Here is a 22588-nt window from a genome sequence, read left to right on the forward strand (position 1 = left end):
GATAGTGGAAAAGCAGCTTCTGTCATCATTTACTCACCCTCATGTTCTCGGAAGCAGAAACGTCGTAATAATGTAATCATAACGTAATGATTTCATCATAACTACATCGTTCTTTTTAGCAATGGATGATTTCAGGAGTCCTGAAGTCTGCATATTGCACAAGTTGTATTACGCAATAATTTAATGCGTTTTATTTTGTGCTTTGTTTTGCACAATTTTACTATTTCTGTATTCTTGTGTAAATTATGACACAGTTTTTTTTTTTTTGCTAGGCTTGCCCAATTTTTGGAATCAACCATTTGGTTTTGATCATTACTTAAAACGGGAGATCTGTGGATAAGTTCAGGGTAAATTGTTGTAAATAAATCTGATATCTATCTTTTTATATTAAATGCATGATTAAAAGTTAATGTTTAAATTAAACATATTATAAATAAACAGGCAATTAGGGCTTTTATGGAGAAAAATAAAGGGTGGAGGAAAGGAGTTGAATTAATTCATGCGATTAAATAAATTGTAACTGAATATAGATTTAAATGCATTAAATTGATTAATAATAATAAAAAGTACAATTAAATAAAGGAATGCTTGCATGCAGAAGGGCAGTGTTGGAAAATGTTGGAAATGTTTTTTTTTTTTTTTAAAGTGTAAATAAAAAAAATAGGTATGAATTAAAAAATCCAATTAACTGTGCACATTACAATAATGGATTATTGTTTTAAATTATACCACACTGCTTTTTTTTTTATTCTTTCTTTCTTCTCTAATTTTAATGTACTACTCATTCTGGAAAAAATTCAATAAAACACAATCTTAATTTAAAATTTAAAATTTAAACAATTAATAATAAGAAATGAAATACATGATTGAAGGAGTAGGATCCGTGTTAAAATTCTAAATAAAAATATAGCAATTTAAGTCATATTCGGGTATTTTTAAAATAAATGTTTGAAATAATTATATTGTTAAAAAAACTAATAAATTAGCAAACATGTTAGAGGTTACATGGAGAAAAATACTTGGTGGAGAAAAAAATGTCAAGATATTTAAGGTGCTTATACTAAAATAGTAATTGAAAATAAATTAAAACACATTATAAATAATAAAATTAAATAAAATAGATTCGATAGAATAAAAGTAATAATAATAATAGCAATACATTAGAAATAGATTACAACAAATATATAAATATATATGAAGAGTTCAGAAGCAAAAACCTGTAAGTGCCGTCTGAAATTTCCGTTAAAATTTAGCATCATTCTTAGCCTAAAAGTGAAATTACTGAAACTACACACAGGAGCCTGATATAAATGCTCATTTTAGAAGAAAAGTTCAGACGGCATTTAGAGGTTTTTGCATCTGAACTCTTGATATTTATTTATTAAATTTTTTAAACCATAAAATCGTAAGTCCATGGCACTTCAAACAATTTTTTAAACTTTTCAAGTGCCTCGAACTTATGATTTTGTTGTTTATCTTTATGAATCCCTTATTTAAAAAGCACCGACACATTAATTACACCTAAAGCACCTTTTGTCTTGAAGCATATCTATATTTTACATTTAATTAAAACAACATGTCCATTGAAAAAAATCTAAAGAATTCTAAAGTATTAAATACACTTTAAATAGAAAGTCCCTTTATTCATCAGGGGTTGTCACAGTGGAATGAACCACTAACTCAGCCACCAGATGTTAATGCCAATGTCGTAGTGGAAAGTGCACCGACTAGGGTTGGGCATCTAAGCTATAATGCCGATCCGATACGCATCTCGATACAAAGAATACGATCCGATATATTAGCGATACATTTGTGACATATTGCGATGCAACACGATACGATTCACACCCATATCACGATACGATGCGATAATTCAGCACTAACTAATTAGATCAAGTTTATGAGATGATGTGAAAGAGGATGCTGTGCCATTGAATGAGTTTGATTATTTATTAACCAAGCAAAACCAAGACTTTTTTTTTACAAACTGGCTCTTCTCTCAGAGCCAGAGTGTCAGTTTACAGTAGAGGGCCATTTTAGAACATATAGCACATATTATTTAAGTATTTTCAAGATAAACAGAATGTATAAGTGCAATATATATTAAAAAAATATGTATATATTTGCACTCTTTCAACATAAATAAATTTAGCATTGCACAACAAGAATTGTGATTTAACTTTTCAACTATAAAAACAAGTTTTACAAAGATATATTTTGCCACTGATTATTCAAAACTTAAGGTTGTGAACTAGCAGTGTTATGCTGCTTTGAAACATCACTGTCACTGTAAACAACAGGCTAATAAAAATATAACAAACCAGCAATCTTCTTGCTGTGAGGTGGTCAAACTACCCACTGTGCCACTGTGACACCCAATTATTTTTATCATTATTATTATTAATATTATTATTATTATAATTAAATAAAAATTAACAGGAGGAGGTGTTTAAAACCTTCGTTCTCCGTGACACTAGGCTGAATATCTTTGCAGATGAACAATGCAATAGCATTCGTTATTGGCGTAGAGCGAGCAGAACTGTTGCGCACGGAAAAAAAACTTGCAATGCTTTTCTCACCACTTTTGGAGCTGGTTGAAGCAGTGCGAAAGCCGGGGATGCAGAAACACTGGAAGATGCTTTCACAACAACACCGTGGCGCCGCTTCAAGTGAGATATCAGATTAGTCGTACTGCCCGTGTATTTTACAGATGCGCGGCACATTTTGCAAATTGCATCTGTCCTGTCATGTCATCCATCCTTAAATCCATAATGTTGCCATACTTTAGATTTAAAACTCAGTGGGGAATAAAATGTTTGTTTTGCTTCTCGCGCTTTCTGAGGGCGCTCCACTAGCTTCATCCGCACACCTGATACACTGAGTTGTAGTGTAAGTGTGCACATCCGCAAATCCGTTGCTAAGGCTTACTTTATGTAGGTCGATTAAATTATGCGCCAAAAACAGGTTGACAACTCTTGTTAATAAATAAAAAATACATTCTATATTAAAAATATAAGCTGTATCTCGGAAAAATCGATGCATCTCGCAAAAACCGATGCATCTCGATTTGCTTCCAAAATTTCATTCATCCTCTGCTGCTCAACCGATGCACTCGCATCGTGCACGCGCATGACCGCGTATCGATACATATCGGTTAATCTTCCCATCCCTAGCACCGACACATGCATTCTGGAGTTCACGGCGACCCGAGTTTGATTCCTGCTTCAAGGTCCAATGCTGATCCTTCCCCTCTCTCTGCTCCCCACACTTTCCTCTCAATTCTTTCTACTGTCCAGTCAAATAATGGCGAAAACCCCTAAAAATAATATTAATAAAAAAAAAAAAACTTATTCAGCATATGTTTTGCACAGCGGATGCCTTTCTAGCTGCAACCCAGTACTGGGAAACACCCATACACACTCATTCTCACACTCCCTCATACACTATGGCCAATTTAGCTTATTCAATTCCCCTATAGCGCATGTGCTTGGACTGTGGAGGAAACCGGAGCACCTGGAGGAAACCCAGGCCAACACGGGGAAAACATGCAAACTCGACAGAAGCGCCAACTGACCTAGCCGGGACTCGAACCTGGGACCTTTTTGCTGTGAGGCGACAGTGTTACCCACTGAGCCACCGTGCAGCCATCAAATCAATTTAAATAAGTAAAAGGCCTGCATGTGTGTGGTATAACAAAGCGCTCGCTCCTCTGCTGTCTGCAGGTCAGGTGAAGCAGGTGGATCCAGAAACCTTCCGCTTCTTCTACAACTTCTGGAAGGAAACGGAAGCGGCGGCGCAGGACGTGGATCTGCCGGCCGTCGTGTTGGAGCATCTGGAGAACGATGAGTGTGTTTACAAAGTCTCGTCATCTGTAAAAACCAGCCACGGTGTGGGGAAGATCGCCATGACCCAGCGCAGACTCTTCCTGCTGACGGAGGGACGACCCGGATACGTGGAGATCACCAAATTCAGAGACATCGAGGTGCAGAGGCAGAATTATTAACCCTCCTGAATATTGTTCCTCCCATTTCTGTTTAACAGAGAGAAGATTTCAGCACATTTCTAAACATTTTTTAATAGCTCATCTCTAATAACTGATTTATTTTCTCTTTGCCATGATGACAGCACATAATATTAGACTAGATATTCTTCAAGAGACTAATATTCAGCTTAAAGTGACATTTAAAGGCTTCACTAGGGTAATTAGGGTAAAGTTAGGGTAATTGGCAAGCAGCAACCTCCCGCTCTCTCTCGGAAGCCAATACGGAAGTAACTAAAACTGCAATTCATCTGAAATTCCGCTAGTCCTGGCCGTTCCTGGCTCCAAAACAGAGCAAGTTTCTATTGAGCCCACTGTTAGACTGGCCAACTTTACAGCAGAAAAAAGGTGTTTACAGCCTGTACAAAAAAAGATTTTGGTTAATACAGCTAATATTACCCTTCATGACAACTGTGAGGGGGGTGGATTTTTTTATAACTCATCCGATTCCTTTATATTAAGTTATATTAAGTTTGCATAATTAAGGGCGTGGTCACTTGATTGACAGCTAGGTCTCGTTGGTCGCCGTCACGTCACCTCAGCTGAATCCGGCAGTTTAGCCACTGAACTCGGCATATTTATCGTATTTCTGTGTTGTTTTATGTGGCTTTACACAGTCGACTGCCTTTTGGACTTGTTTCCTACAATTATTTGGTGGAATGTCATGCTGAGTGCACTTAATTGTGCTCACAAACCATTCACGTGGCCTCCGTCTCCCATGTGAGTAAAGTTATATACTTATATACCATCTCTATTCATGTATTTGTTTTATTTAAGATCATTTATCGTTTATATTTATATTTAGAGCTGTAATGCACTCCAGAATCTGACAGATTGATTAGCTGTAGGCTCTAGAACAGTCATCTGAAGCGTTATAATACAGTGTTATGCTGGATTTCATCAATAGTCTTACATTTACTAACACAGACTATATCTGAAGTGTTTGGATGTAATTCGCGTTTTCCTCCTGTTGAGAAACGTCATAAGAACAATGTTTAGTGGCTCTGTGTATTACTACAGTGTGTTTTTAAAAGACTAAACACTTTATTGATATAGTAAACAACCAAGCACAAGTGCTCAGAATACAAACGAGTGACAGGTGATAAAGTATTAAGCGTTCTCCCAAAGTAAAGTGTGTCTGAACCAGGTCCAAGCAAAATGCAGCCTGCGTCTGTAGCTCCGCCCACTCTCCGCCTCTTTGCCCTTGTTTGGTATCCCGCCGTGGGTGTGATGACGCGCGAACAAAATGGCGACAGTTGGCCGCGCCTACTTGTGGCTTCTTTTGCGCTCTTTAGAAACCTATGGGTGACGTCACGGACACTACGTCCATATTTTTTACAGTCTATGGTAATTAGGCAAGTCATTGTATAACAGTAGTTTCTTCTGGAGACAATCCAAAACTAATATTGCCAACCCAAGCTCATTCTGAAAACGTAGTCCCGCAGACGTTTCTGGAGACAGCGGAATACGTCCCGGGAGGTACGTACGGCTGCATTAATTTTTTTCAAGCGAACGCTGCGACGCTGTTCCCTTTCGCGCTTGCCGGCCAGCCGGCCGACCGCTTACCTCCTTGTGGAGGGCTTCCCCGCTGCAACCCGTTTGTCCACTCAGCTCACCGTATATGTCGGCAGGCTTGAGATCCAGAGAGGAGTCGACCACGGTGATTGGTTTTGAGTCTGGGGAGGAGCAGCAATCAGGTAAGACAAAAACAGAATCCTAAAAATTAAGTAAACGAGTTTCTGACAGGGTGAGAACGCGGTGAAATCCGAAAACGCGGTAGAAAAAAAACAATCAGGGCTTTTCTCTTTTTGGACGGCTTTTGTAAATTCTTGCTCGGGTTTAGGGAAGCGAGCGGGCGGGCGGGTCAATCGGTAAAATTGTTTGGGTTCAGGGAAGGAGGAGGGCGGGTCAGCCGATTGGCCGGTCGCACAGTCAATCATCCGGTCAGTCGGACAGCGGCCTCTGGTGGGTTCACGAGAGAACAGCGTGGGCACGAACCGCACTCGCGGATTCGCAAAAACAAAAACTGCAGCCGTACGTACCCGCCGGGACGTATTCCACGGTCTCCAGAAACGTCCGCGGGACTACATTTCCACAATGAGCCCGGGTTGAATATTGCTTAGGGGGGGGCTATTAATATTGACTTTAAAATGACTTTAAAACAATTAAAATCTGCTTTTATTCAAGCCGAAATCAAACAAATAAGACTTTCTCCAGAAGAAAAAATATTAGAGGAAATCTGGAAAAATGTCAGCGTAATAAAAATGTGTGTGTTCTATTATTCTGAAGAATACTGCATACACAAGTGATCCTGAAATGCTTTCATGTCATCATCCAGGATGTAAGGATTTCCTCTGCCCCGTTCCTCCTCCTGAGAATCCCATCACTGAAGATCAGGACGTCCCTCAGGAGGGAGTCATTCGAGGCCAATCTGAAGTCCGAGTGTGACCTCTGGCACCTGATGATCAAAGAGATGTGGGCCGGGAGGAAGATGGCGGACCAACATAAGGTTTGAGCATTGCAATAATCTGCTTTAGACAAGTGCCACAGCCGTATGGACATACACAATAAATGCGCCATATTAATACACATTACGAATGCGTTCGTCATCAGTGAAATATGCTCATTGTTATTTCTGCATGTTTTTTTATGCAGTATGTTGCTCACTTTGCAAAAAAAACCTAACAAAAACACATCAAAAATCATGTGATGAGTGTATTAGAATACAGTCAGAATGAGCATGTAATTCAGGTTAAAAATGAAAAAATATATATATAAATATATATATTTATGGCGACACGGTGAAAAGAAGGTCGCTGGTTCGAAACCCAGTTGGTGTTTCTGTGTGGAGTTTGCATGTTCTCCTTGTGTTGGCGTTGGGTTTCCTTCGGGTGCTCCGGTTTCCCTCACAGTCCAAAAACATGCGCTAGAGGGGTATTGATGAACTAAATTGGCTGTAGTGTGTGAATGAGAGTGTATGAATGTTTCCCAGTACTGGGTTGCAGCTGGAAGGGCATCCGCTGTGTTAAAATAAGCCTCTGACTTTTGTTCTAAATGTAAGTTATGTGCAATGTTCATTGCTGGAGTTCTTGTTGATCATTTTACTGTAATAAAAAAAAGCAGGTCTCCGTGCAAAAGAAGAGTGGTTTCAGAGTGTTGGGTTTAGTTTCGGGTTATAGTTGTTCTGTCTTTCTCATATATCTGCCTGTCAGACTCTTATCCTGGGGCTCAGGAGTGTCTGTCTGTCTTTGTGTGTGTGTGTGTGTGTGTGTGTGTGTGTGTGTGTGTGTGTGTGTGTGTGTGTGTGTGTGTGTGTGTGTGTGTGTGTGTGTGTGTTAATCTGTTCTCTCTGTCCTGCAGGATCCTCAGTTTATGGAGCAGGCTTTGACTAACGCTCTTCTGATGGACGCTGTGGTGGGCAGTCTGCAGTCTCAGAAAGCCATCTACGCTGCCACTAAACTGGCTTACTTTGACAAGATGAAGTCTGAGGGTGTGTTTCACTCAGCACGCGCTGTTTAAATCAACAGGAATTAAGTCTCTATGTGCATAAATAAATTAATTGGTGTTTGCTGCAATGTGTGTTAGTCTGAAGTAGGAATGTAATGTGTTTGTGTGTGTATAATATATATAATATGTGTGTATAAATGTGTGTGTGTGTGTGTGTGTATATATTTAAAGAAAAGATATGTGTTAGTAGTTTTAAACATGGCGAGGCAGTGGCGCAGTAGGTAGTGCTGTCGCCTCACAGCAAGAAGGTCACTGGTTCGAACCTCGTCTCAGTTGGCGTTTCTGTGTGGAGTTTGCATGTTCTCCCTGCCTTTGCGTGGGTTTCCTCCAGGTGCTCCGGTTTCCCCCACAGTCCAAAGACATGCGGTACAGGTGAATTGGGTAGGCTGAATTGTCCGTAGTGTATGAGTGTGTGTGTGGATGTGTGTGTGTGGATGTTTCCCAGAGATGGGTTGCGGCTGGAAGGGCATCCGCTGCGTAAAAACTTGCTGGATAAGTTGTCGGTTCATTCTGCTGTGGCGACCCCGGATTAATAAAGGGACAAAGCCGACAAGAAAATGAATGAGTTTTAAACATAAACATTATTGCAGAATTAGTTTTACGGTTATGTTTATAGTGAATCTTTTGTTAAAGGTGTAGATTAAACCATCACATGCAGTGTTCGTTCGTTAGTTTGTTCGTTAGTTTGTTCGTTAGTTTGTTTGTTAGTTTGTTTGTTAGTTTGTTTGTTCGTTCACTCATTAAATGCATTCACATGTAAAGTGATTGCATTGGCCTGTGTTCTTCTGATTGCTGTAGTATTTGTTGACTGTATCTGTCTGTGGGTTTATTGTAGTGCCCATGATGGTCCCCAAAACCACCTCTGACACCCTGAAGCACAAGATCAACCCGTCTCTGGACCAGACGAGTCCTCAAGCAGTGGACGTTCTGCTCTACACTCCAGGTGAGTCTCTCAGACACCGCCTCACAGCAAGAACGTCGCTGGTTCTAGTCCTTACCAAGCCAGCCGACGTTTCTGTCTGGAGTTTACTTGTTACCCCTGTGCTTACGTGGGGGTTCCCTGGTTTCCTCCCACCATCCAAAAACATGCAACTTAAGTTAATTGACTAATCCAAATCAGCACCATAGACATGCTCCTGGTAAGCAGTTATCTCTTAAGAGCGATCACTATCTGTTCATTAGCTAGTTCTCCACATCTACCTGAGCTCAAACTCCCCTCTCGCCTTGCAAACAGGAAGGAGCCCCAGGCTCGAGGATCCTATGAGCTCAGGGCTTTCTCCCGGGACAGCATGCCTAACACTCTTTATAAACAATCATCAGCTAAGTGTGAACTCTTGAGTTGTATGCTATTCTATTGAGTTGAAGCGGTCTGACCTGGCATTTCCACAAGCGTGTCACTTCTGCGGTTGCTGCAGCAGTGTGTTGTGTAATGTGTATCTCCAGTGAACTCTTTACGTGCTCCAGTGTGCTTCTGCAGGCATGTAGAAGAACAGGTTTTCAGATGTTTTGTGCAGAAACTGCTGTGGGCCCGCTTCACACGCTTACTTATTTCCTCTATCTGTCCCCACATCGCTCTCCTCAGCACACACACACACAGTCTTACTGGGAGACATTACAGGATACTTCAGCACTTTTTCAGTGTGTTTGATAAAGGCGTTAGCAGTAGTTGAACAAACATGAGTCCAGGTCAGATCACAGGCTTATTTAACACACGCTAGATTCCTGCTTGAAAGCAAAGGAATGATCAGAAGAAGCTGCTTCGTCATATGACTGATAACAATCAACAAATACTTCATTCTTCTGTTGCATAATGTAAAAACACTGTCCATCTGCTATTGGTTCAGCTCAGTATAATGGCAGAAGTCAGGTGTCTGCTGAATGATACAATACAACAATATCATAAAAGCTTCCAGGAAATCTCACAGGTTGAATTCCAACCCAAATACAACAGAAAGAGGAAAACAAGTTTATTTTGAGGTATGAAAGCTGCTTTCCTGATGATTCAAAGAATAATAATATTAATAGTAATATTAGTAATAGTAATGGTTGCAGTAGTAGTAATATTGGTCGTAGTAGTAATAATAGTAATAATTGTAATAGTGGTAATAGTAGTTGTAATAGTAGGAGGAGGGGGAGGAGGAGAAATAAAAGTGGTAATAGTAAAAGTAATGGTTGTGGTGGTAATAGTAGTAATAGTAATACTAGCAATAGTAGTAGTAGTAGTAGCAGTAGTAGTAGGAATAATAGTAGTATTAATAGTATTATTGTTATTATTATTAGTAGTAGTAGTAGTAATAATAGGAGTAGTAGTAATAATATTAGAAGTTGTAGTAGTAGTAATAATAGTAGTGGTAGAAGTAGTAGTAGTAGTAGTAGTAGTAGTAGTAGTAGTAATAATAGTAGTAATAACAGTAGTTGTAGTAGTAGTAGTAGTAGTAGTAGTAATAGTAATATATTAGTAGTAGTAGTAGTAGTAATAATAGTAATATATTAGTAGTAGTAGCAGTGGTGGTAGTAATAATAGTAATATATTAGTAGTAGTAGCAGTGGTGGTAGTAATAATAGTAATATATTAGTAGTAGTAGCAGTGGTGGTAGTAGTAATAGTAATATTATTATTAGTAATGGTAGTAGTAGTAATAGTAATAATAATAATAATAATAATAATAGTAGTAGTAGTAATAACAGCAATAATAGTAGTAGTAGTAGTAGTAGTAATAGTAATAACAGTAGTAGTAGTAATAATAATAATAATAGTTGTAGTAGTAGTAATAACAGTAATAGTATTAGTGGTAGTAATAGTAGTAGTAATAGTAGAAGTAATAATAGTAATAGTATTAGCGGTAGTGGTAGTAATCGTAGTAGTAATAGTAGTAGTAGTAATAATTGTAATAGTAAAATTAGTAGTAGTAGTAATAGTAAGATTAGTAATAATAGTAATGGTTATAGTGATAATAGTAGTAGTAATAGCTGTAGAAGTAGTAGTAGAAGTAAAAGTTGTAATAATAGTAATAGTAGTAGTAATATTTGTAGTAGGAATAATAGTAGTAATGGTGGGGGTGGTACTAGTAGCAGTAATTGTGATATTAGTATTAGTAATATTAGTAGTAGTAAAACTAGTAGTAATAGTTGTAGTACTAGTAGTAGTAGTAGTAATTATAATAGTAATGGTAAAATTAGTAGTAATAGTAGTAGTAATAATAATAATAGTAGTAGTAGTAGTAGTAGTAGTAGTAATAATAATAGTAATAGTAAAATTAGTAGTAATAGTAGTAATAATAATAGTAAGAGCAATAGTAGTAATAGTAATAGTAGTAGTAATAATAATAGTAGTAGCAGTAGAAGTAATTGTAGTAGGAATAATAGTAGTAATAGTAATGGTGGCATTAGTAGTAGTAGTTGTAAAATTAGTATTAGTATTAGTAATAGTAGTAATAGTAATAGTAAATTAGTAGTAGTATTAATAGTAATATTAGTAATAATAGTTATAGTGGTAATAGTAATAATACTAATAGCAGTAGTAGTGATAGTAATAATAATAATAGTAGTAGCAATAGAAGTAATAGAAATATTAGTAATAGTAGTAGTAGTAATAGTAGTAATAATAGTAATAATTTATTATAGTAATGAAAATGAATGAGACCAATAGTCATTGATCATAAACACACGTGTCTTGTGTTTGTGAGGTTCACATGATTATGTCACAGGACCAGCAGTTAAAACACTGAGATGGAAGACGTCCGACAGAAACATGTCCTCTCTTAAACTCCCATAATCCCCTGTAGTGAGGAGTCAGTGACTCACCAGGAGGATTTTACCACCAATCACAGAAAAACTGAAGCCACATGAAAGAGAGAGAGAGCCTTTCTGTAATCATTACCAGACTCCTGAAATGTGTGTGTGCGTGCGTGCGTGCGTGCGCATGTGTGTGTGCATGCATATATAAATGCATGTGCACGTGAATGTAAATGCATGCATGTGGGCATATGTGAGTGAGCGAGCGACCATGTGAGTGAACGAGTGAGTGAGTGACTGGCAGCTTAAAGACGCTTCTCATATGGAGAATGAAGCCACATGCATTGCTCAGGTGTGAGTTTCTCAATCTTGATGGTTCTGTGGGTCTCGTCAAATCAAATCTGAGCTTTGTCTTGTGTTTTTTATTGGATTCGGGTCAGGTGATTGGCTGGGCCATTCTTGATTTTCTTTCTCTGAAAGCATCTGAGAGTCTCCTTAGCTGTCTTTTGGATCATCGTCTTGCTGAAATGGGTTCATCTTCATCCTCCTGCTAATGTAGATGTTGGACTGAAGCAGCTGATGTTCATTTACGCTGAGGAAGGGCAGAAGCTTGCTGAAGAACTACTGAGAGAATCCAGCTGCTGTCTGGGCTTTCACTGCTAAACCACACCTCCCTTTCCTCATGTGTTCAATATATTCTCCCTGCATCATTGCATTTTACTACACATGACTTCATTTGGACACTAATTAGATTTGTTTTATTTGCATATATGGATTTCTTTGGTTGCTACCATCATCTGGAGAAAATTTAAAGTAAGCAGCACCTTTAGAAATGTGCTTTCTGAGAAAAATGCTGACGTGTTCAATACTCAATTCCCCCACTGTATGTTTATATAAAGACGTAGATGGCTAATAAAGTGTGTGTTGTAGGTCAGCTGGGTGTGTCAGATGTGGACGGTGGTGGGAACCCGAAGCTGTGGTGTGCTCTGAGTGATGGGAAGCTGCTAGTTTTTGACGCCGCCAGCTGGTCCATGCAGCACAACTCTGTTCAAGTCGGGACGTCCCGTCTGGTGAGGAAACTCTTCTGTACATATCAGATTAAATAACCTTGACGGATGACACATGATGCAGTATTGCTTACATCACACTTATCATCATCTTTTCAGTCCTGAGAGCTTGATTATGAGTTTCAGGAGGAAATACAGGGAGAATTTAGAGCACATTGTATACATTGGTTTTATTTGAGGAAATACCAAGCGGCAACCTCCCGCTCTCTCTCAGGAAGCCAATACGGAAGTAACTAAAACTGCAATTCATCCGAAATTCCGCTACTCCTGGCCGCTCCTGGCTCCAAAACAGAGCAAGTTTCTATTGAGCCCACTGTTAGAATGGCCAACTTTACAGCAGAAAAAAAGGTGTTTACAGCCTGGTACAAAAAAAGATTTTGGTTAATACAGCTAATATTACCCTTCATGACAACTGTGAGGGGGGTCAATTTTTTTAGAACTCATCTGTTTCCTTTATATTAAGTTATATTAAGTTTGCATAATTAAGGGCGTGGCCACTTGAGTGACAGCTAGGTCTCGTTGGTCGCCGTCACGTCACCTCAGCTGAATCCTGCAGATTATCCACTGAACTCGGCATATTTATCGTATTTCTGTGTTGTTTTATGTGGCTTTACACAGTCAGTTGCCTTTTGGACTTGTTTCCTACAATTATTAGATGGAATGTCATGCTGAGTGCACTTAATTGTGCTCACAAACCATTCACGTGGCCTCCGTTTCCCATGTGAGTAAAGTTATATACTTATATACCATCTCTATACATGTATTTGTTTTATTTAAGATCATTTATCGTTTATATTTATATTTAGAGCTGTAATGCACTCCAGAATCTGACAGATTGATTAGCTGTAGGCTCTAGAACAGTCATCTGAAGCGTTATAATACAGTGTCATGCTGGATTTCATCAATAGTCTTACAGTAACTAACACAGACTATATCTGAAGTGTTTGGAAGTAATTTGCGTTTTCCTCCTGTTGAGAAACGTCATAAGAACAATGTTTAGTGGCTCTGTGTATTACTACAGTGTGTTTTTAAATGACTAAACACTTTATTGATATAGTAAACAACCAAGCACAAGTGGTCAGAATACAAACGAGTCACAAGTGATAAAGTATTAAGCGTTCTCCCAAAGTAAAGTGTGTCTGAACCAGGTCCAAGCAAACTGCCAGCAGGTGTCTGTAGCTCCGCCCACTCTCCGCCTCTTTGCCCTTGTTTGGTATCCCGCTGTGGGTGTGATGACGCCCGAACAAAATGGCGACGGTTGGCCGCGCCTACTTGTGGCTTCTTTTGCGCTCTTTAGAAACCTATGGGTGACGTCACGGACACTACGTCCATATATTTTACAGTCTATGGGAAATACACACACACACACACACATTTCTTCTGAATTACAAATGTCATTTAGAGTTTTATTCCCCAGATAATTACAATTGGTCAAAATAACTTATTTTAAAAGAGTTTGATGTAATTTAAAATCAGGATTATTTCACCAAATAATGAATTATTAACCATTCTGATGTAAAAAATATTAATAATACAACAAAAAAAAATTATATTGAGGCATCTAAACATTAATATAGACATGTCTAATTCTAAAAACATTTCACTTTTTGTTTTGTTTGTACACAATTTAATTCCTGCTAAACTTTTAGCTTTTATTAGTTATTCTCAACGTTTTCTGATGTTGTTAAATGAAATTAAAATGCAACTAGCCTAAATAAAATCATTTAAAAGAAAAAAATGTTTTATTTCATGTCACATTTACGTAACAAATGCTGTTTTCATTGATTTAGTTTATTATAATGACAGCAGCAGACTGTACCATGTTTAATAAATACATTTTAAATTGTTTATATTAATTGCCAAATATAATAATCTGAAGGGGGCGGCACGGTGGCTCAGTGGTTAGCACTGTGGCCTCACAGCAAGAAGGTCGCTGTTTCGAGTCCCGGCTGGGTCAGTTGTCATTTCTGTGTGGAGTTTGTATGTTCTCCCCTTGTTGGCGTGGGTTTCCAAACACATGCGCTATAGGAGAATTGACGAACTAAATTGGACGTAGTGTATGGGTGTTTGCCAGTAATGGGTTGCAGCTGGGAAGGCATTCGCTGTGTGAAACATATGCTGGAATAGTGGGCGGTTCATTCCAATGTGGCGATCACAGATTAATAAAAGAACTAAGCCGAAGGAAATGAATGAATGAATAATCTGAAGAAAAAGACAAATTGAGTGCACAGCACAAATGGTGTTCTTACTTTTTGTCTTGTTTCTAGTCCAAAAAGAAAGCATTTTCTTGACAATGACATATATAGCTTTGTTTTCAGAAATAAAATGTCAAAATGAAGTGGGTTTTTTCTTAAAACAAGCTAAATAATCTTGTTTTCGCTTTGATAGCACTCCACTGTCAGATTATTTTTGCTTGTTTTAAGGAAAACTCGCTTTTATTTGGACGTTTTATTTCTGTAAATGACAATATTTTCACTTGTCTAGAAGATGTTTTGGATATCTGGACTAGAAACAAGACAAAAAGCTTCCAGGGGTCCGTTCTTCGTACGTGGATTACTCAGTTAGCTGGATTTGGATATTGACGATTTGACACGATCCAGGATCGTTTCGTTCTTCAAAGCTGATCCGAGAGTTGTTGTCATGGCAACAGATCTGCTAGGTCAAACCTGATCGGGAGCAGGTTCAAATCATATAAACAGGATTAGATCGGCTCAGTTCAAGCAAAGATAATACAGAAAGTATGTACCGAGTTCTGATATTTTCTTACAGTAAAAGTTATATACACTTGGGAAAATAGTAAATATTTTTTTAACTATATATATAAAAGTTATAGTCATTAATAAAATAAATAAAGTTATACATATTAATAAAACGTATGCAATCTGCACCCTCGAAATGAAAATACAAAGACTGCCACCTGGTGGTGCAAAGAGAAAACTTATTGATATGAACTTTTTAGATCGCTTTAGTACAAATTGTGTATAATAGAAATGCACAATATGTGACTTTTTTTAAAAAGCAATAATACATTTATGCAGTCATAAACATGTTTTGACAGTTAATATGCCAGTGATGCTTCACAAAAGTTGCAGACGCCTTTACCAATATCAAAATGCTTTTGAAAACAACCAGTTATTCTTTACACCGATTAAAAACGGTTACTATAACAAAGAAAATCTTTTCTAAATGAAGAACTAAATACATTGATTTGCATTGAAATACATGATGAATACTCTTGTCTTGACAAATGAAAGTGTAAAGCCTGCAGCTCACAACAAATGTGAAGTTACTGCGTGTCATATTTAACAAGCCGTTTACTGCTAATTTGATGTAATTTTGCTCACATGGATAATTGAATATTAATCTGATGATGTCATTACGCTGCTGTGCCGTCAGCCAATCGCTGCATTGCTGATCATGATTTCGAGGATCGATAGATCTGTCCTTCACAACACATGCAGCGATCTCAGATCAGTTCATCCAGACATTCTAATCTGATTCGCGAACTTGTTTGGAGAACCAAATTAGCCAGAGATCAGTTATCAAGATTAAAAGATCCAGGATCTGCCAAATCATCTTAGATCATTTAAGCGAGGTACGAAGAACGGACCCCTGGTAAGAAAAGCATTGTTTGCAGTGTGATCTAGTGTCTTAGTGGTGTACTGTGCTCCCCCTGCTGTTGACTGTCTGAACGCACACACTTACACACACTGCTGTTTTCAGACGTGTATGCTGGCAGTGAATGAGCAGCAGCTGTGGATCGGCTCTAAAGATTCCTTCATCTACATCATAAACCCGCGCAGCGTCTCCTGCAATAAACAGCTGACGGAGCATCGCTGTGAGCTCACCGGGCTCGCCCTGGAGGAGAGAGCCGACAAATTCAGGTGACGTCACAGAAAATATCCAACTTTTATTTCTATTTTTATTCTTTTGTGTTTGTGCTTTAAAATAAGTAAATTATATATATATATATATATATATATATATATATATATATATATATATATATATATATATWTWTATATATATATATATATATATATATATATATATATATATATATATATATATATATATATATATATATGTGTGTGTGTATATGTTTCAATGGCCAATTTATTAGGTACACTTTACTAGTACTGGGTTGGACCCCTTAATCCTTCATGGCGTAGATTCAAAGTATTCAAGGTAATGGAAATATTCCTCAGAGATTTTGCTCCATATTGACATGATAACATCACGCAGTTGCTGCAGATTTGTCGGCTGCACATCCATGATGCCAATCTCCTGTTCCACCACATCCCAAAGCTGCTCTATTGGATTGAGAACTGGTGACTGTGGAGGCCATTTGAGTACAGTGAACTCATTGTCATGTTCAAGAACCAGTCTGAGATGATTGGCGCTTCATGAAATGGTGCGTTATCCTGCTGGAAGTAGCCATCAGAAGATGGAGACACTGTGGTCATAAAGGGATGGACATGGTCAGCAACAATACTCAGGTAGGCTGTGGCGTTGATGCTCAATTGGTACTAATGAGCCCAAAGGGTGCCAAGAAAATCTCCCCCACACCATTACACCACCACCACCAGCCTGAACCGCTGATACAAGGCAGGATGGATCCATGCTTTCATGTTGTTGAGGCCAAATTCTGACCCGACTATCAGAAATGGAGACTCATCAGAGCAGGCAAAGTTTCTCCAATCTTCTATTGTCCAGTTTTGGTGAGCCTGTGTGAATTGTAGCCTCAGTTTCCTGTTCTTAGCTGACAGGAGTGGTTAAACAGGTGTACCTAATAAAGTGGCCGGTGAGTGTATAAACCCATGTAACGTTGAATTGTTTTGTTAAACTGCAATCATTCATTGCTTTGAGAGAATCATAGCCAAGTGTTCATGATCAGGAGGTGATGATGTCGTGTGTGTTTCAGCCAGACGGTGGCGTACTCCTGCAGTGAGGACTGCAATGTGATCGTGTGGGACGTTTCCTCACTGCAGGTCAGACGGCAGTTCAGAGTGTCCTGCGGCCGACTGCAGTCCATGCACGTCCACAACGGCATGCTGTGGTGCTGTGAGTTCTCCTCCCTTATTTTATCTCAAACTACATTTACATTTAGTCATTTAGCATGCGCTTTTCTCCAGAGCGGCAGGGCTGTTGAATGCTTGATTCTCATTGGCTGATGAGCATTCTAAGGTGTGCCGTTATTGTCAGATAAATACATAGATAAAGTAGTTCCGGCAGGTTATGAGCGCATTACAGCTCCATATCACTACACTGAATGTTATTTCACAGTCAGACTCACATCAAAACACAACTGAAGGCTTTAGAGGAGGTGTGGAAGAAGCTTGTGCTACACAGGAGATGTTTGAGGATGAAAACATCTACTTTAATTCTACTTTCAGAGATTGAGTGAAGAAACTCTTTGTTTTTGTGTGTCAGGTGGTCGTGATTGTGTGCTGGAGGTGCGCAGGAACGGCTCGGTTCACCGTCGGATCTCTCTGCCCGATCACCTGCTGAGCTCACCAAAGGGCTTCAGCAGTTTCCTGCTCTTTAATGAGGTAAGAAACAGCGGTTTGACATTTCCTCCGAGCTCGTCTGCATCTCTGAGTCCATTCAGCACATCATCAACACTCATTAAGTCAAACGGCTAATGCAGCACACATGTGAGGTCATTTACAGCCTGTTTTAATGACTCTCGGCCTCTCTGATCAGACCAGCTTTGAGGATTTACAAGAAAAGAGATGCTGAAAAAAGTGGCTCCTAAATGAAGTCCTGAGATTTGTCAACAGACAGTCAACGCTTATGGATATTTGTGGTCATTTCACTGCAAAAAATGCTTTTCTTAGTTAGGTTTTTTGTCTTGTTTTTAGTCCAAATATTGAAAAGTTTTTAAACCAAGAAGCATTTTCTAAACAAGCAAAAAAACGCTGTCTTGTTTTATTAAATAATCCTAAAACAAGCAAAAGAATCTGCCAGTGTGGGGAGTATAATAAACTAGCTTTTCCTTTTGATGTGAGATTATTTTGCTGACCTCACTGGCTCACTCACACACACACACACACACACACACACACACACACACACACTTTTCTTCTGAATTACAAATGTCATTTAGAGTTTTATTCCCCAGATAATTACAATTGGTCAAAATAACTTATTTTAAAAGAGTTTGATGTAATTTAAAATCAGGATTATTTCACCAAATAATGAATTATTAACCATTCTGATGTAAAAATATTAATAATACAACAAAAAAAAAATTATATTGAGGCATCTAAACATTAATATAGACATGTCTAATTCTAAAAACATGGCACTTTTTGTTTTGTTTTTACACAATTTAATTCTTGCTAATCTTTTAGCTTTTATTAGTTATTCTCAACGTTTTTTGATGTTGTTAAATGAAATTAAAATGCAACTTGCCTAAATAAAATCATTTAAAAGAAAAAATGTTTTATTTCATGTCACATTTACGCAACAAATGCTTTTTTCATTGATTTAGTTTATTATAATGACTCTGATATCACTGAAACAGCAGCAGACTGTACCGTGTTTAATAAATACATTTTAAATAGTTTATATTAATTGCCAAATAATAATCTGAAGGGGGCGGCACAGTGGCTCAGTGGTAAGCACTGTGGCCTCACAGCAAGAAGGTCGCTGTTTCGATTATTTTGCTTGTTTTAAGGAAAAACTCACTTCATTTTGACTTATTTCTGAAAACAAGACTACATGTTTTGAAGTGTCTATATTTATTTACTTTATTTATTAAATCCATTATTCAATTCAATTCAGCTTTATTTGTATAGCGCTTTTACAATGTAGATTGTGTCAAAGCAGCTTCACATAAATGGTCATAGTAACTGGAACAGTGTGGTTCAGGTTTTAGTGTTTAAGTTCAGTTCAGTTCAGTTTAGCTCAGTTCAGTGTGATTTAATCATTACTGAGAGTTCAAACACTGAAGAGCAAATTCATCGATGCGTAGCTCTACCAATCCTGAACCATGCGAGGCAGTGGCGACAGCGGAGAGGGGAAAAAAACTTCACATGATGGGAGTGAAGAAAAAAACCTTGAGAGAACCAGACTCAGTTGGGCACGACCATTTTAATTTCTCCGCTGGCCAAAAGTCTTGTGCAGAGCTTCAGTCGCCGTGGTGGAGGCTGGAAGATGGCCTCAGCGAAGATTCGTCTGTCCCTGGAGCGTCGCTGGAATCAGACTCATGTTCTCCACTCCCCATGACCCATCAGCGCAGCAGCAGCTCAGGATATGGCCTGGTCCCGGATATGGAATCCTTGGGATCATCTCGTCGCTCGTATTCGTGAGATCTGCATCTTCTGTAAATGATTTTAAATCTACAGCCGCATCTTCTGACTCTTGCTTTTTACTCGTTATAAATTCTTGGTCTCTTTAAGGTTTAGTGTTTTGCATTTATTATTATGTTGTTGTTTTTTTATTCTTTTGTATTTGTGCTTTGAGTAAAACAAAACAAATTTAATAAAAAATAAAAAAATGTAAAAATGCAATGCTCAGAATTCTCTTTACCAAGGCTTTAATGATATTTCAATATCCTTATGAATTCTGCTTTGAAACTAACTTTTTCTTCAGTATGTAGGTTTACAACCTCCGTGAAGTCGGCACCCCATAAAAATAAATAATCCCAAAAACTGCGCCGTTCGTTTGTGCTGCAAAAACGAATGTTTGTGCTGGTTTGGTGTCTGAGATATCAAGCATTATTTGTTTTTGGACTGTGTGACGTTGATTTCCACGCCATGTTGCTCAAATCAGCAGTTAATTTGTGTTAAAACATACGCTGTATCTATTTTCCTTGTTTAGTAAAAACCAAAAATATTTTTCAGGAGCCGTGACATAACTTTCCACCACAGATCCTCTAAATCCCACACAACAGGAGTCATTCGTTTGGGCTCAAATTGTGCTGAAAAAGTGAACTTATCAATATTTTTCTGCATGTTAGAAAAATATTGATAAGTTCTTAAATTAAGAAGCAATTACTAGACAAGCTGAAAATACAGTCTTGTTTTAATAAATAATCTTAAAACAAGCAAAAGAATCTGCCAGTGGGGGGAGTAAAATAAACTCGCTTTTCCTTTTGACGTGAGATTTATTTTGCTTGTCTATTTATTTAATTATTTTATTTATTAAATCCTTTATTTGTGAGATGTGTACCCCAGATCCTCTAAATCCCACACAACAGGAGTCATTCGTTTGTGCTTGATTTGTGCTGAAAAAATTAACTTGTCAACATTTTTCTAAAATATTGACAAGTTCTTAAATTAAGAAATTAAGAAGAAGTAGTTCTTAAAATAAGAACTACTAGACAAGCAGAAAATGCAGTCTTGTTTTATTAAATAATCTTAAAGCAAGCAAAAGAATCTGCCAGTGGGGGGAGTAAAATAAACTCGCTTTTCCTTTTGACATGAGAATATTTTGCTGACCTCACTGGCTAATTATTTAGCTTGTTTTACAGAAAAACTCTGTAAAACAAAGACATATTTGACTTGTCTATTTATTTAATTATTTTATTTATTAAATCCTTTATTCGTGAGATGTGTACCCCAGATCCTCTAAATCCCACACAACAGGAGTCATTCGTTTGTGCTTGATTTGTGCTGAAAAAATTAACTTGTCAACATTTTTCTAAAATCAGATTCAGATTCAATTTATTTGTCACTACACTTTCGTATAGCGAGATTGGACCCCCCAGACCATACACAAACATCACAAACAACTTTTCAGGGGAGACAGATCTTAGGAGGTAGCATTTAGAAACGAAGAAAGATACATTTGGACAGTTAGGCTAAAAAACACCCCCTCAGCTTGCCCTTGATTAGGACAAAGTGAGAAAAGGGAGAAAAACAGCCCTCAAAATATTGACAAGTTCTTAAATTAAGAAATTAAGAAGAAGTAGTTCTTAAAATAAGAACTACTAGACAAGCAGAAAATACAGTCTTGTTTTATTAAATAATCTTAAAGCAAGCAAAAGAATCTGCCAGTGGGGGGAGTAAAATAAACTCGCTTTTCCTTTTGACGTGAGATTATTTTGCTTTCCCATAGCAGATAATTTTGCTCGTTTTAAGGAAAAACTCACTTCATTTTGACTCATTATTTCCGAAAACAAGACGATATGTTTGGCTTGTCTAGAAAATGCTTCTTGGTTTAAAAATTTGTAAATATTTGGACTTGAAACAAGACAAAGAAAAGCATTGTTTGCAGTGTTGTAGGCCCAGACCAAATCTGCACACACACAAATCCACAGATGTTTTTAGCCCATCATTGAATCTGGTTATTTACTGCATATTCATTCAGTTTTTATTTTAAACATTGATGATAGTGCAGTCTGTAACGTTACTTTGTGTAAAACATGCTTCATTGAATCAAATGTGACTATCTATTTAAATTAAATCCCATTTATTAATAAAAACTTAGTGTTTTGAGGGATATTTAATGTATTCTGACCTACAATAACTTCTGATTAGCTAACAATGCATCTAATTTTGCTTTACTTTTAGGCTATATGTATATATAGACACCTGTTTTATAAAGAAAAGTGTCTAGTGTACCCTTGCGGTATCTATCGGTGCTAGTTTGTGGGTGTTGAATGAATTATTTGTCATATACACTGATTTACAATGGTATGAAGCGTTATAGGGGTGACCAAATTTATATTTATATTACCTATGATTTTATTTTTAATACATTAACATTTAGTCATTTAGCAGACGCTTTTATCCAAAGCGACTTACAAATGAGGACAAGGAAGCAATTTACACAACTATAAGAGCAACAATGAATAAGTGCTGTAGGCAAGTTTCAGGTCTGTAAAGTGTAAGAAGCAAAACATTAGTAATTTTTTTTTCTTGTAGTTAGTGGAGGAGTCAGAGAGGCAATTGCAGATTAGGAAGTGTAGTGGAGACTAAATAGTTGAGGTTTTAGTGGTTTCTTGAAGACAGCGAGTGACTCTGCTGTTCTGATGCAGTTAGGGAGTTCATTCCACCCACTGGGCAGATTGAATGCCAGAGTTCGGGAAAGTGATTTCTTCCCTCTTTGGGATGGAACCACGAGGCGACGTTCATTCACAGAGCGCAAGTTTCTGGAGGGCACATACATCTGCAGAAGTGAGAGCAGATAAGGAGTAGCAAAGCCAGAAGTGGCTTTGTAAGCAAACATCAGAGCTTTGAATTTGATGCGAGCAGCAACTGGCAGCCAGTGCAAACGGATGAGCAGCGGAG

The 22588-nt window shown here is 37.8% G+C and overlaps 1 protein-coding gene across 9 annotated transcripts in view; it reads left to right on the forward strand.

Moving 5' to 3' along the window:
• Window positions 1–22588, forward strand: part of dennd3a (DENN/MADD domain containing 3a) — a 48849-nt gene that overhangs the window by 23747 nt on the left and 2514 nt on the right. For 4 of the 9 annotated variants that reach the window (XM_021468228.3, XM_073931329.1, XM_021468227.3 and 1 more), the window contains 8 exons: window positions 3723–3982; window positions 6378–6548; window positions 7400–7529; window positions 8382–8489; window positions 12211–12350; window positions 16071–16231; window positions 17272–17411; window positions 17781–17899. In XM_021468228.3, the coding sequence (XP_021323903.1) occupies window positions 3723–3982; window positions 6378–6548; window positions 7400–7529; window positions 8382–8489; window positions 12211–12350; window positions 16071–16231; window positions 17272–17411; window positions 17781–17899 (1229 nt within the window). Of the gene's footprint in view, window positions 1–16; window positions 582–3722; window positions 3983–6377; window positions 6549–7399; window positions 7530–8381; window positions 8490–12210; window positions 12351–16070; window positions 16232–17271; window positions 17412–17780; window positions 17900–22588 lie in introns of those variants that run through there. The other 5 variants (XR_012394775.1, XR_002456151.3, XR_012394774.1 and 2 more) reach the window with 2 other exon arrangements.

Source organism: Danio rerio, chromosome 19 (assembly GCF_049306965.1).
Source record: "Danio rerio strain Tuebingen ecotype United States chromosome 19, GRCz12tu, whole genome shotgun sequence".
Lineage (NCBI taxonomy): Eukaryota > Metazoa > Chordata > Actinopteri > Cypriniformes > Danionidae > Danio > Danio rerio.